Here is a 15,875-nt window from a genome sequence, read left to right on the forward strand (position 1 = left end):
GCTTTTTATCACAAATATTGCTTTTATGAATAATTTTTCACATGGTGGTCCTTTCCCGTTGACAATCACCTCTTCGAAAAATATTTCCACTAATGGGATTGCTAGTGAAAAGAGTGAAAATTTAGTAACTTGTACAACTTCGAATTGAATAATTGAGTTTCAGAGTGAGGACCGCAGACTTTTAAAGGATGAAGGTAGTAATCCAGTCCCTGGGGGATGAAATAAACTGACTTTCAGGCCAATTCTGGAAGTTCATCCCAAGGTGGCAGGGGATGAGGCTCCCCCAAGAGATGCCCTTCACAATGTAGAGTGACTCAGTTTTGCCTCTTTGAGTCCTTGAAAACAAAGAACACCTCAGCAGCTTAGGTACCCTGAGACTTGGCTTTGGAAGTGGCTTACCCCTTTATATATTACCTCTCCAGCATCCCTGACAATTGGTCATCCATCCTCCACGTGAAGACTTCCAGATGAGAACAATCCTACTACTTACAAAAGCATCTCTTTCAGATTTGGGGGAGCTCTGATAAGATTTTTGCCTTAAGTGAACTTAAATCTGTTTCTCTTCAACCTCTATCCTTTATTCTGTTTTTCCCCTGTCTCATTCTCCTTCCTTGTATCAATCAATCAAACAACAAACATTTGTTAAATGCTTATTATGAGCCAGGGACTATGGCAGTTAAGGTGCAGAATGGATAGAGTGTTTGGCTTGGAGGTAGGAAAACCTGAGTTCAGATCCTGCCTCAGATACTCATTAGCTGTGTGGCCCTTGCCAAGTTGCTTATCATCTCTAATCTTCAATTTTCTCACCTGTAAAATGAGGGGATTGGACTCTGGCCTCTAGGGGCCCTTCCCACTCTGAATCTATGGTCATGATCCTATCTTAAACTCAGAGAATACAAAGGAAAAGTTAAACCACTTCCACCGTCAAGGATCTTCTGTTTTAAAGGGGGAGGCAACATAGATAAATCAGAACATAGATGATAACCTTAGAGAAGATGGAACTTAAAGGAAGCCAGGGATTATAAAAGTTGGAAGTTGGGAGCAAGTGCATGTCATACACTGAAAGGGAGGGAGTATATGGCTGGAAAATACTGTGTTGAGGGGAATTGAATGTAAGAATATTGAAAGGTAGGAATGTGTCAGATTTTGAAGAATATTATCTGATCTTTAAGATTATAGGAAAGAGTTTTAATAAGGAGCGAAATGGTCATTCCTGTGCATTAAGAAAATTACTTTGGCAGCTCTTTGAGGGTAGATTCAAGTGGTAAGGGAATTGAGGCAGGAAGGCCAATTAGGAAGCTGTTGTAATAATCCAGGCAAGAGTTTTGAGGGGCCAGATGAGGTTATAGTGTCTTTGTGAGTGGAAAGAATGGAAGAGATGTGTTAGAGAAAGACATTACAAGATTTGGCTACTGATTGAATATGCGGAGTAATCAAGAAAAAGGAGTAGAAAATGACAATGAAGTTGTAAAGCTGAGTGACTAGAAGGATGGTCATACATTTGACTCTGATAGTGAAGTTCAGAAGAGAGGATTTTGGGGAAAAAATAATGACTTCTATTTTGGACGTGTTGAGTTTGAGATGCCAATGCAGCATCCAGTTCAAAATGTTCAGGATGCAGTTAATAATGCAAAACTCCATCTCAAGGTAGAGATAAAGGTGGGGCTCCAAAGAGATGATAATTTAACCCATGGGAGCTAATGAGATCACCAAGTGAGAGAGCATAGGTAGAAAAGAAAAGAGGACTCAGGATAGATACTTGGGAGGTGATTTCCACTGGCTTCTGTTGCCTCTAGGATCAAATATAAAATTCTCTTCTTAAGCTTTTTATACCCATTCCCCTTCCATACCCTGCAGTCCAGTGACACTGACTTCCCTGCTGTTCCTGCACTAAATAGTTCATGTTCTGACTGGGCATTTTCACTGACTGACCTCTATACCTGGAACTCTGTCTCTTCATCTCTACTTCTGGGTTCCTTCAGCTTTTATCTAAAGTCCCACCTTGTGCAAGAAGCTTTTCACAATCCCCCTTAATGCTAATGCCTTCTGTTAGTTACCTCTAGTTTATCATATTATATCTTGTTCCTACATACTTGTTTTCATTTTGTATGCCCATTAGACTGTAAACTCCTTGCGAACTAATTTTGACAGGTTTGTCTTCCAGTTACTTTTAGGGCAACCCTGTTTCATTTGAGTTCTAGGCTTATGAATCCCTTTTTATATTATGGTTCAAATCTCAGTCTGTCTATTACATTTTACTAAGGCAATTTGACTTCACCAATACTATTCTTCTCTCTTGCCCTTACCATCTGGTACCATCTTTTTTTCTTTCTCAGAACAGAGGTGGGGAAGGGAGGGAGTGGTCCTTCCTTAACCTCTAACCAAATTTTATTTCAACATGAATTAATTTTTATTCTTAGTGTTTTCCTAATCAATACTTTTAGCACTAGACATCATTTCTGTATCTCTTTCAGGTTCATGTCAGGGCTGGACTTTTTCATGGAACTGAACTTCTTTGTAAACCAGTTGTAAGCTCAGAGATATCTGGGAGAAATGACCATGTTTGGAGCGAACCACTGGAATTTGATATTAACATCTGTGATTTACCAAGAATGGCTCGGTTATGCTTTGCAGTTTATGCTGTGGATAAAGTGAAAACAAAAAAGTCAACTAAAACAATTAATCCTTCTAAATATCAGACTATCAGGAAAGCTGGAAAAGTGGTAATTTATTTTCTTCAATTTTAAAAAAGAGTCCAGATTTCATATTAGTTGAAGTTAGAAGGAAGGTTACACAGTGGCAAAAAGGGAATGATTGTAGAGCTCAGGACCAAGAAAATTCATCCCAATTTATATTCCAGATCTTTTCTCCATCTCACTTTCAAAAAGAGTCTAGATATGCCATGCTTTTGTTGACCTTAAGCTTTTAATGTTTTACAGTTAAAAGAGTCTCTGACAGTGTTAAAAGTTACCTTGAGGCATGGGGTCAACCTCTTCACCCTCCCAAAATGAAAACCATCATCATGGTACCAAGATTCTGAAAACCGAAACCATTTAGAACTTAGTTATTCACCAGTTTAATTTACTGTGAATAAGTGAATCAAAACTTCATTGGTTTTATTTTACTTTTCATTCTCATTACTAATTTTTAACTCATTTGCCAGACATTTTATTTCTAATTTCATTTAATTGTTTTGCTCCTGGTTTTTGTAAATTTTAATATAGAAAATGTAATTAAAATAATTACCATATTTTATTTTCTAAGATACCAGCAATTTGAAGCCAGAGTTTCTCAGCAGCAGCATCATGGTGTATTTTCTTTTACCAAAAGATGACAATTGTATTCCTTTTTATTGTTCATATTTAACACATTTGCCAAGGGAAGATACTAATGAATTAAACATTTTAAAATTTCTTACAGTTAAGTCGTACAACTTTTCCTCCTACCTGTCAGTAAAAAAAAAAATTAAAACCTCTTCAACTTGGTCTGATGTGGTATTTTAAAGTATCAGGTTTATTTTTAGCATATTTAATGCGTTATACCTTTCTTCCATAGCACTATCCAGTAGCATGGGTAAATACTATGGTGTTTGACTTTAAAGGACAGCTGAAAACTGGAGACATTATACTGCATAGCTGGTCATCATTTCCTGGTAAGAACTGAGCTCTAATTTTGAGACTTTTAGAATAACTTTGCTTTTATTGCATTGTTATTAGTTTTACAAATAAAATTCTTTATTCAGTTGAAATAAATGAATCAGCACTTAAGATCATTATTATATACCCTGTCAATGGAAATGTCAGTTTATATACCACATCAAATGTGTTTATTATTATGTTTATATTTCTTCTCTAAACCATTCTAATTTATCCCCACATCACTTTGTGACTTGAAATATATTGAGACCCTACACATGTTTTTTAGGGACCTGGAGCGTGGAATATTCCTTTCAGTTTTGTTGAAATTTTGGAATAAAGTAGAGGCCATAAAGACTGTTTCCATTGGAGTGGAGGGATCAGCTTTAAATATTCTTGATTCATATATAAAATTGTTTTTGATGGCTTTACTTTCTAATATCAATCAGTTCTTGATAGAATCATCTTCCCATTGAATGCTCTGTTTTGAACAAAGAAAACCAGCTAAAAAAGCAGCATCAAATGCAGGGCTCAGCTATCATTATTTCCTACCTTTCAGTGGTTGTGTGTGGAAGTAGGGGTGATAATAAATTTTATTATCTGTGGTCTGTTGCCAAGGTTACATAACATTTAATTATATTGACACATAATTTTATGTTTTATGCAGAATCTTTTTCTGGCATTCATATTTTTTTTCACAGAATCCCTGTTCATATTGTGTGAAAACAAGTTTAGGACATGCTAATTTAAATATTCACTTTACATTCTTTTTTGAAGCATTAAGCAACTTTGTTAACTTGAAAGTTCCTTGTATATCCTGAATTACCAAGATAATACAAACTTTTCTTATGAATATATTGATGTATACTTCTGGAATTAAATATTTGTTTTGTAATTATTCCCACTCATACTAAATTCACCTTCATAACAAAACAGCACCTGTTTTAGTGATGCATAGCTATATACTAGGTTTTGTCATTCTTCATTCATTTCAGTTGTGTCTGACTCTTTGTGGCCCCATTTTGGGTTTTCTTGGCAAAGAAACTGCCGTGGTTTCCCATTTCCTTTTCCAGTTATTTTTCCAGATGAGAAAACTGAGGCAAACAGGGTTAAGTGACTTACCCAGAATCACACAGCTAGTAAGTGTCTGAGGCTGGATTTGAACTCAGGAAGATGGAGTTTTCCTGACTCCAGACTCTTACCTACTGTGCCACCTAGTAGCCCTCTTTTTGATAACACATAGTCCCTGCTGTTGTGGAGCTTGCAGTCTAGCAGAGATTAAGATGCAGTTATTATATGGCAAATGTATTAAAGATCTGCCAAAAAAAAGTGCATTGTGATATTTGGCCTTGGAGTAGGGTGGAGGGGACAAAGGGGAAGGAATGAGATTTTTGATGGTTTCATTATGGAATGTAGTTTATTATAACTTTCAGAACATGATATTTTTAATGGAATAGAAGGACTAAATCAGCAATAATAGGGCCTTGGGGAGAGAGAGCTATGTTTCATTTTTTTAAACTTTAAATGTTTGCTGTTTAGCTGTACTTGTGAATTCCCCTATATGCAAATAGCCAATACCAAGTCAGAAATAGTTACGGGAAAATCAGTTGTCAGGTGATACTTTCTGAGCTCTCTTACTTCCTTGATTTTTCCTGTATATTGAGGTAGAGTGGAAAGTGCATACACTTTGGAGTCAGAGGAATTGTTGCAAATCTAACCTTTGCCACATACTACTACACCTTGTCTTACAGTACACTATTCTGTATGTCCTTTGCACTGAATCGTATGACCTTTGGCAGTCACTTATCTTTTATTGGCCTTAATTCATTTGTAAAATGAGGGAAATGTATTACCTGACTTCAGTAATTCCTTCCAACTCTGAATCTGTGATTCTGCCTAGTATTCACATTGACCCTTTTGTCCTCTGAACCTGGACTAGAGAATCCATTGGTCTCTCACATATGTCTTACAAAGAACTGGCTAGGATTGTACAAACTAATAAATATGACATAATATGGTACTAGAAATCTTCAAATCAGTGTCAGCCTTATTTAATATATTTTTAGATTAAAAATTTTTACTTAAAAAATAAGGTAATCAAACTCCCATGAGCTATTTAAAATTTTCATATTGATATTTTTTGGTTTTACATCTCCTAAATTTCTTCTGGTTTGCTCCCTTTTCTCCTCAGAGAGCTGTACTATAGGATGAAGAATGTTTTTTAAAGGAAAAAAAAGAAATGTAGAAAATCAATAAAACCCAACAATATTATCAAAAAGTCTGAAAATATATTTATGTTCCATACTTGGAGACCTGCCATCTCCTACAAAGGAGAGTGCAGTGATATTTTCTTATCTCTTTTTTGGGTCTGTGCTTGTTTTTTGTAATCTTGTAACATTCACTTTTGATTTTTTGTGACTATTAGTCTTCCTCATTTGTTAATTGAGGGGATTTGGCTATGTAAACTCTAAAATTCATCCTGGCTTTAAGTTGGTCAGCGTTTAGTAGAAGATCAGTGAACGAAATATTTGTATGACAGTGCTTCCTTGATCCTTGACAAATAACTTATGTAACTGGGCCCCTTTTTGAGAGAGAAAATTTACCCACCTTTTATTTCTTTGTTGGACACTAATTGCAAGTGAGTTGAGAACAGAACCTATGGTAAATGAGCACTCCGGAGTCAGAGAAGCCCAAAGTTTAAGCCTTTCTGTGTCATTTATTTCAATTGGAGCCTTGAATAAATTGCTAAACCTTTTGGTCTTCTTAATAGGAAGAATTTTAACTAGGTGAGTGGGGAAAAGAAGTTGCAGCAGTAATGGTCAAAAACAAAATAGTTGGAAAGATGTTAAAAGAAAACCATCTTAATTTAGTGTCACTGAAGCTTAAAGTTGTCAAAATTTTAAAGAAAAGCATGGTCACCAGTATCAGTTACAAAAGAGAAGTCAAAGACAATGAAGAAAATCCATTGGATTTACAGAAAGAAGTCATTGACTTTCATAAGCATCAAAACCAGATTGTAGAAGAAAGTATGGTGAGGAAATGGTCTACAACTGTAGTATTACTTGTCTGAAAAGACAAAATGAAGGACAAACACAACAACAATAGGGATTTGTGTTTAGTTTTTAAAAAAAATTTAAAAATATTTTCTTGTTATAGATGAACTTGAAGAAATGTTGAATCCAATGGGAACTGTTCAAACAAATCCATATACTGAAAATGCAACAGCTTTACATGTTAAATTCCCCGAGAATAAAAAACAGCCTTATTATTACCCTCCCTTTGATAAGGTAAGGCAACTATTTTCAGTATACATATAATTGACTTGCACTGAATTAATAGCATTTTAAAATTATTGCCATTATATACCTTGAAATAAGACATATTCTCCACATGGCAGAATGGAAAGAATTGAATGATCCAAATTCTAGTCAGTTATAGCCACCTTAGAGCTATAATGATGGTCAAGTTATTTTTTTAAAATAGATCTATCAAATTGCTCATTTACACATGAAATTCAGCCCCAGAAGCCTGAGGTCATAAAGGTAGTTAGTGGTGAAGCATGGATTCTCCCTGTTCTCAATGTGTTTTCCATTGTTCCTTAATGCCTTTTAAATAATTCCCATGTTAAAGAATTAAAAGCCATGGGAATATATAGAAGGAAACCAATATTTTATTACTCTTTTGCCCTGTAATTTTTTCATAACTAAATTTTACATAAAATCAGTATAATTAAGCCTTTTGATTCATAAATTATTCAGTTAAATTTGTTTTCATATGTGTGTGTATTTTTTTAAACAGATTATTGAAAAGGCAGCTGAGATTGCAAGTAGTGACAGTGGTAATGTATCAGTAAGTATCAAAGGTAAAAATAGCAACTTTTTGTCAGTGTGCTTCTGAGTATTATTCAGTGTCTATATAGCATGTTCAATTCAATAAGTACTTCTTAAGGTCCTGCTATATAAAGTCATTTCCTATTGCATGTGATGGAAATTTAAAAAAATTAAATATTCCTTGCTCTTTAGGAGATTATATTTTACTGGGAAAATACCCTCTGTATACAAATAAACAAAGCCAAAGTAATTTCACAAAGGGATAAATCTCTAATAACTGGAGTATCAGGAAAACCTCTGTATAGGAGATAGCTTCTGAACTGTGCTTTACTGATGCAAACCTGGCAACTATAGTTCAGTACCTAAGACAAGGAAGGATAAAGCAACATAGACCCAATATCATTAATGAATATTGATTTAAAATTTTTAAATAAAATCCTGTCAAATGGAGTTGCAGCAATTCAGCCCCCCAAAATCATTATGACCAAGTTGGCTTTATACCATTGATACAGAGATGGTTCAACATTAGGAAAATAGTCAAAATAATTACTCATGTTAAGAAAAATACCCAAAAAATCACGATTACCTCAATCGATGCAGAAAAACTTTGACAAAGTACAATGCTCACTTATCCTAAAAACATAGGCATAGAATTATCTAGCTAAAACTAAAAACAAATATGCAGTTGTGGGGAGGGGAGAGAGAGGAGATATACTCCTAGGAGATATACTAGCAACACGTAGCTCCAGAAGGAATGAAGCAACTGGGCAAAAGCTAAAAGCAAGCTCATATCTTATGAGGAAAAGAAAGTCCAATGCTGTAGAGATCTATATTGCACAGAAACCCAGAAGGTAAGGTCTATGAACCAAAGTAAGCTGCATGTAGTCAAAGTGAAGATGGAAAGATTAAATATCAACATTTTGGGTGTCAGTGAACTTTAATGTATGGGAATGATGAATTTAATTCAGGTGATCACTGGGCATACTATTGTAGGGATTAATCCCTTAGAAAAAAATGGAGCACCCCTCATAGTCAATAAAAGGGTTGAGAAAAAGAGTATGGAGGTAGAATCTCAAAAGTGACACAATGATACCTGTTTGAATCCAAGGCCATTCAGCATCACAGTAATTTAAGTCTATGCTCCAACTACTGATGCTGAAGAGGCCAAAGTTGCTCAGTTCTCTGAAGACCTACACACCATCTTCTAGAAATAACACCAGTAAAAGATGTCAGATTTAACATAGGGGATTGAAATGCTAAAGTATGAAATCAAAAGATAATTGGAATAACATTCAAGCTTGGCCTTGGAGTACAAAATGAACCAGAGCAGAGACTGTCAAGATAACTCTTTAGTCATAGCAAAAACTTTTTCAACAACCCAAAAGGCAACTCTACACATGGACATCACCAAAAGGTCAAAATCGACATCAGACTGATTGTATATCCTTTGCAGCCAAAGGTGGCAAAGTTCCATACAGTCAGTTAAAATAAGGCCTGGAGCTGATCATGAGCTTCTTCTTGCAAAATTCAGACTTACATTGAATGAACTAGGAAAAACCATCAGACTATATCAGTATGACCTAAATAACATCCTTTATGAATATGAAGTGGAAGTGATAAATAGATTTAAAGGATTAGATTGGCTAGTGTGTCTGAAGTACTATGGAAAGAGGTTTACAACATTGTATAAGAGACAGCAACAAAAAACATTCCAAAGAAAAAGAAGAACAAAAAAGGAAAATGGCTGTCTGATGGGGCTTAAATAGCTTAGGAAAGAAGGAAGGCAAAAGGGAAGGATATACCCAACTGAATGTGGAATCCCAGAGATGAGGAAGGAGAGATAAGATATTCTTAAATGAGCAATGCAAAGAAATTGAAGAAAAAAAATAGAATGGGAAGGACAAGAGATCTCTTCAAGAAAATTAGAGCTATCAAGAGAAGATTTTATGCCAAAGTGAGCATGATAAAAGTAAAAAATGTTAGGGACTTAGCAGAAGCAGAAGAGATTAAGAAGAGTTGGCAGGAATACACAGAAGAACTATACAAGATGATCTACAGTCAGACCTGGGGAATGAAGTCATGTGGGCCTTAGGAAGCATTGCTAACAATAAGGCTAGTGGAAGTAATAGAATTCCCAGTGAGCTATTTAAAATCCTGAAAGATGCTGCTGCTAAAAGTGCTACCCTCTGTATGCCACCAAATCTGGAAGACTCAGCAGTGACCACTGGATTAGAAAGGGTCATTTTATGTCCCAGTCCTAAAGAAGGGCAATGCCAAAGAATGTTCACATTATTGAACAATCGCACTCATTTCGCCGACAAAGTTATACTTAAAATTCTGCAAGGTAGGCTTCAAAGGTGTGAACCAAAAATTACTGGAAGAGCAGGCTGGTGTTTGAAGAGGCTGAGGAACTAGAGACCAAATTGCCAATACTTGCTGAATTATGGAGAAAACAAGGGAGAATAGATGATAGATAGCTAAACATCTATGTCTGCTTCATTGACTACACTAAAGTTTTTGACTCTGTGGTTCATAGCAAAATGCAGTAAGTCCTCAAAGAGATGGGAGCACCAGATCATCTCCAGAGCAACCTATATGTAGGTCAAGAAGCCGACAGTTAGAACTGAACATGGAACAGTTGATTGATTCAAGATTGGAAAAGGAGTATGACAAAGCTATATATTGTCCCTTTATTTAATTTATATACAGAGTACATCATGGGAAATGTCAGGCTGGATGAATCAAAAACCAGAATAAAGGTTACTGGGAGAAATGTCAACAATCTCAGATATTCAGTGAAGAGGAAATAAAAGGTGTCTTGTTAAGGGTAAAAGAAGAAAGTGTAAAAGCTGGCTTGAAGCTTAACATAAAAAAAAAGTCAAAAACTAAGATTTTGGCAACTGGTCTCATCACTTCCTGACAAATAGGACAAGAAATGGAAGCAGTGTCAGATTTTATATTCTTGAGTTCCAAAAATCACTGTAGATGCCAACTACAGCTATGAAATTAAAACAGCACTTGCTCCTTGGAAGGAAAGGTGTGGCAAATCTGGACAGCATACTAAAAAGCAGAGACATCACCTTGTTGAGAAAGGTCTGTAGTCAAAGCTGTGGTTTTTCCAGTAGCACTGTTTGGCCATGAGAGTTGGACTGTAAGGAAAACTTAAGTGCTGCAGAATCAATGCTTTTGAATTGTGGTGCTAGAGAAGACTTTGAAGAATCCCTTGGTCAAGAAGGCAGTCAAATCAGTAAATACTTAAAGAAATTAGTTCAGACTATTCCCTGGAAGGATAAATACTGAAACTGAAGCTCAAGTACTTCAACCACATAATGAGAAGACAGGACTCATTGGAAAAGACCCTGATGTTGGGAAAGATGGAAGGCAGAAGGAGAAAGGGACAGCAGACCTTGTGATGGATAAATAGTGTCATGGAAGCAACAAACATGAACTTGGACAGACTTCAAAAGATAATGGAGAATAGAAGGAAGGGCCTGATGTACTTTAGTCCAGGGGGGTCATTAAGAGTGAGACACAATGAACAGCAACAACGAATACAATATTGAATATTAGTGATGATAACTGACATCCTTGCTTTTCCCCCGAACTTATTGGGAAGGCTTCTTCTAGTTTATTCCCATTACAGATAATGCTTGTCTTTGGTTCTGGATAAACACTTCTAGTCATTTGAAGAAAGGCTCCATTGATTCCTGTTCTTTCTAGTGTTTTTGTTAGAATCAGGTGCTGTATTTTGTAAAAAGCTTTTCTGCATCTAATGATAAAATAAATGATTTTTGTAGTTTTTATTATTGATATGGTCAATTGTACTTATAGTTTTCCTGATAGTGAACCAGCCGTGTATTCCTAGTATAAATCCCTCCTGATCATAGTGTATGATCTTTGCTTTAATCTCCTTGCTAGTATTTCATTTACATTTTTGCATCAACATTTGTTAGGGAAATTTGGCTATAGTTTTTTTTCTCTGTTATCAAAATCATATTTATGTCACAGAAGAAATTTAGCGGGACTCTTTCTTTACCTATTTTTTCAAATAGTTTATGTAATATTGCAATTAATTGTTCTTTAAATGTTTAGTAGAATTCACTTATAAATCCATCTGGTCCTGAGGGTTTTTTCTTAGAAAGAATTATAACCATTCATAAACTCTATAGCCTGATATGTGGAGGCTGAAAGAAAAGATATTTCCTGTGAGATAGGATGTAGGGAGATTCATCAAAGAGTTCTAGCAAAGACAAGAACTAGTTTTATTTAACATAAGTAATCTAGAAGAGGGAGTGCAGAAAGATAAATGACAAGACAAAATATAGGAAAATCTTTCAACACCTATGACGATTGATAGCTGAGTTTCACTCCTATCAAGTACAAAGTAATTGTGCTTTAGGATGGTATAATTTAGAGTGACTGAAAGACCTGTGTTCAAATTCTAGCTTACTAGTTACTAGCTATGTGACACTAGGCAAATCTTTAACTTCTGAGCTTCAGTTTTTTTCCTTTGTAAAATGAGGATGATGATAGTTTCTACTTCACAAGGTTGTTGTGGGCATCAAATGTCAAAGACTTTGCAAAAAAACCTTAAAGTACAATATAAATGTCAACTATTTTTTAAAAAAGGAATTTAGAGCTGAATAGGGATATTTGAGATTTTTTAAAGTCAAATTCTGTAGTTAAAGAAAAGTAGTTAAAGAAACAGAGATCAAAGGGCAGGTAGAAGTGACTTGCCCCAGGTCACACCATTGCTAATTTGTATGTGAACTGGAGGTGATGATGTGGAGCCTTGGAGCTGGGGCCAGGAATTTACCAGGGTGCTCTGAATTCAGATCTCTGATCTTTTTCTCATGCCCCAGGCCATATTCAGCACAATAATCAACCCAGATTATGTCTGACTAAAATTAGGCAGAGTATGTGATCATGTTAGGAAGAACTAGAAAGCAACTTTTGCTTAGGATGATTTTTTTAAAAAATTACATCAATGTCTTTTATTTTTTAGCCCATAACCACTTCCTAGTTTACTTTCATAGAACCCTATTCTAAAATCACTCCCACCACCAGCACCACAAAGCAGTGGAGCAAAAACCAACCCACAGAGCAGCAACTGCAATATAGGGATAAAGATCTCCTGCTCCTCCCACCTGGTCATAATATAGTAACCAGGAAGTCAAGTATGGACAGTAAAGGCAGGAAGAGTAGGTTCAGTAAGTCACAAACTGTATACCTAACAACTGAAAATTTTTGTTTATAGCTTGATTAGCTATGAGAACTTTTTAAAATTAGGAAAAGTAAACAGAAAGTTTTATTCAAGTATTTGGGGGTACAGAACTTAAGGAATTTATTATCTCAGGAGGTTGAATGCATGGAATGCAAGCAGATTTTTATTATTTTGGATAAATCCGTGAAAGATAAAGCGATCGTGAATTACCTTGCAAAATTAAAATATTTGGTTTCTATCCCTAATTTTATGCTCTGTGAGTTCTATCATAGGCCGAATGAGGATAACAATTTTTAAACTATCGACTTTTGCAAGCACTGAAGCTGAGGCCTCCTTTGTCATCTTGTTTTCCTGCCCAACTTTGGCGTAGTTCCTTAGGCAGCTCACTTTTTGTCACTCTTTTTCACTTTTTTCCAGATGTGTATTTGACACCTGTGTGGCCATGGGCCTTGCAAATCCTCAACTAACTCAAATCTCAGGAAAAGTTTATAAGGAATAATACATACTAATGAGGACTTTATACCACAGTAAAAATGGAGGAATCAAGCTAAATCTAGACAACTCAGATTAACTTAGTAGGTGGGGGAAGGGGGGTTATTTGTGTATGTGCATAGACTCCAATTGTTCATTGGTGTTTAGAACAATAGATTTTGTGAGTTTTTAGTTTCAAGTCTGCCTTTAATCAATCCTCCTCATTTCCAAAGTTTCTCTGTTAATTTGTAAGGTGCATGTAGTATTTGTTCTTCCCACTGGGCTAGTATGCAGAGGTGTTAAATCATATGTGATTTACCTCTGGATAGTTCACCTGGAAACATTACAACCTACTTAATTCAATTGAATAATTTAATTCTTGTTGGCCTTGTCTGTTGTATAAAGAACAGCAGTTGTATTTAGTATTTTAATATAAGTCTTTATTGATCACATGTTGACCCATACTTTCTGTGGCATTTCTACACTCCTGAATTAATCAGATTATTTTCAGGGTGCATGTTTCAACTCTTCCTTCAGAAAAGGATTTGCTAACAGTAACTTTGACGTAGACCATTTATTAATTCTTTTAATCATTCTATTAATCAAACCAAGCTTGTAATTATTACCTAAAACTTTTAAACTCCTATGTACATTCCTTTATGAAAGAACCTTCAAATCATATTTGTAAAGTAACCAAACTTGCTTGAAGGCTTGGATGAGAGCTTTTAACTTTTAATTTAAACATTAAAATTTGTTCATCTATGTCCTATTATAACTTCAATATCACCTTCTGCAGTTCAGATCTTTTCTTGTATTTTTTTCTTGATATTATCCTCAAGTTGAGCCAAAATTTTAAGTTTTAATAACATAGGACTGGAGATCAATGATACTTATTCCTCATATTTGGCTATTGTGAAATCCAGAAAATGAAGGGCAAATTACTTTCACTCCAAAATTAACCCATGACCATGAACCTTTGTGACAATTTTTTTTTTATGTGAATTGGTTGGTTAGAGAGCAATTAAGTTAGATTCTAATATTCTTTCTTATCCAACTGATTATTTGACCCAGTAAGGAGAAATTTTGAGCCAAGACATCATACATGTGTTGCACTGATAATTCTGTTTCTTGGAGCTTTTCCTGGTCTCTCACAAGAATGACTTTATAGTCCTAAGAAAAGATTTTAGTTCCAAAGATAATATAATTATTCAATGGGTGATTCCTTTTAGGAATGTCACTGCCTAGAACTTTCCACCTTGAGCTTTTATGACCCACGAATAAGAACCTTAGCCAACACAAACAAGAAACATAAATTTGTCAGATTTGGTGGCTTTCCCATTCTATTTATAAATTAGTTCAACAGTAAAATGAAAACATCTGTAATGAGTCTTATGTTGAATGGGAGAGGGTAAGACTTGGACACAAGAAAATGTAATGCTCCAAAACAAAAGAGAGCTTAAATCCGAGCCCTTTTGCAGATTGCAGGTTCTGTGCAGTCCTTAACTTTTCTGATTTTGCTCTAGTTCCACTGAAGGCATAGCTGAACTAAAATTAATCCATTAAAAAGTAAAGCAGGCTAATGCAAATAGAATGAGTATATAGAATAAGGTTCTAAATTTTATTTAATATTTCAGGGTAGATTTTGATATGCTATTATAAACCCTTTCACTATAGATGCCATTATAGTGGTTTAAAGATCAGTAACATACCAGTATTAGTTTATTCATTTACATGTTAATATGAAACCTAGGTAAAAAATCATATTAATAATAGGTAGCATTTATTTGAGCTTAAAGGATTACAAATATTATCTCATTTTTAGCTCCACAGCAGCCTTTCTGGGTAGATAGTTTTACTATCTCCATTTTACAGTTGAAGAACGTGGTACAGAGAGCAATTATGTGACTTGCTCATGATCTCATTGGTAGTAAGTGTCTGAGGCAGGATTTGAACTCAGGTCTTCCTGACTCTAAGTACAGTACCCACTCTGCTATGCCCTCTACCTGCCTTCTCTTGCAACACAGATCCTCATATTCTTTTGGCAGCTATACCTAAAAAGAAAATTTAAGGTAAAAAGATTTTGACTACAACAAGATCTTCCAAAAATGTGTGCAGATATGGGAAAAGTAAACCTTGTTGTTTAGACCGAAGTTCATGGAACTTGGGTCATAAAACAGATGTATCATTTTCTTCAATACACTATCCTGAGAATAAAAATAGGAAAAATATTTAATTTCAGCCAAATAATAATGCTATTATATTTTGAATTCCATGCATATGGATATTTTATGTTTTGAAACTTAAAGAAGCAGACCACAAGGTTGCCTTCTCCTTGGATTTGCCCTTTTTGTCCCTCTCTCTAACCCTTAATAAAACAAAGAAAACTTCTGAATATTTGCCTTTTAGGGAGAGAAAATGATACATGAATAGAATACACAGATATAAAGAGGACATAGTTATGCTAATCTAATATTTTTGAAGAAAATGGCAATATTGCCACCTAGTGCTTTTGTATAGATGTGTTGTTTTGTTTTTTAAACGTAAAACTTATTTTATTTAAAGGCTAGAACTTCCTTTACCTATGGTTTATAGATTTGAGTTTTCAAAGAAAAACCAAGGTACCCACTCCCATTAAAAATAATTTAAATCAATGCGTTAATATTTGTTTATTTCTATAGAAGACAAAAAACATGCCCTTAATTCTTAATTTGGATT

The 15,875-nt window shown here is 35.0% G+C and overlaps 1 protein-coding gene across 3 annotated transcripts in view; it reads left to right on the plus strand.

Moving 5' to 3' along the window:
* PIK3CB (phosphatidylinositol-4,5-bisphosphate 3-kinase catalytic subunit beta) overlaps positions 1 to 15,875 on the plus strand; it is a 117,694-nt gene that overhangs the window by 61,080 nt on the left and 40,739 nt on the right. For all 3 annotated transcript variants that reach the window (XM_036745631.1, XM_036745633.1, XM_036745632.1), the window contains 4 exons: positions 2,475 to 2,723; positions 3,556 to 3,652; positions 6,792 to 6,922; positions 7,434 to 7,484. In XM_036745631.1, coding sequence (XP_036601526.1) covers positions 2,475 to 2,723; positions 3,556 to 3,652; positions 6,792 to 6,922; positions 7,434 to 7,484 — 528 coding nt within the window. The remainder of the gene's footprint in view (positions 1 to 2,474; positions 2,724 to 3,555; positions 3,653 to 6,791; positions 6,923 to 7,433; positions 7,485 to 15,875) is intronic.

The sequence above is a fragment of the Trichosurus vulpecula genome, chromosome 2 (genome assembly GCF_011100635.1).
Source record: "Trichosurus vulpecula isolate mTriVul1 chromosome 2, mTriVul1.pri, whole genome shotgun sequence".
Lineage (NCBI taxonomy): Eukaryota > Metazoa > Chordata > Mammalia > Diprotodontia > Phalangeridae > Trichosurus > Trichosurus vulpecula.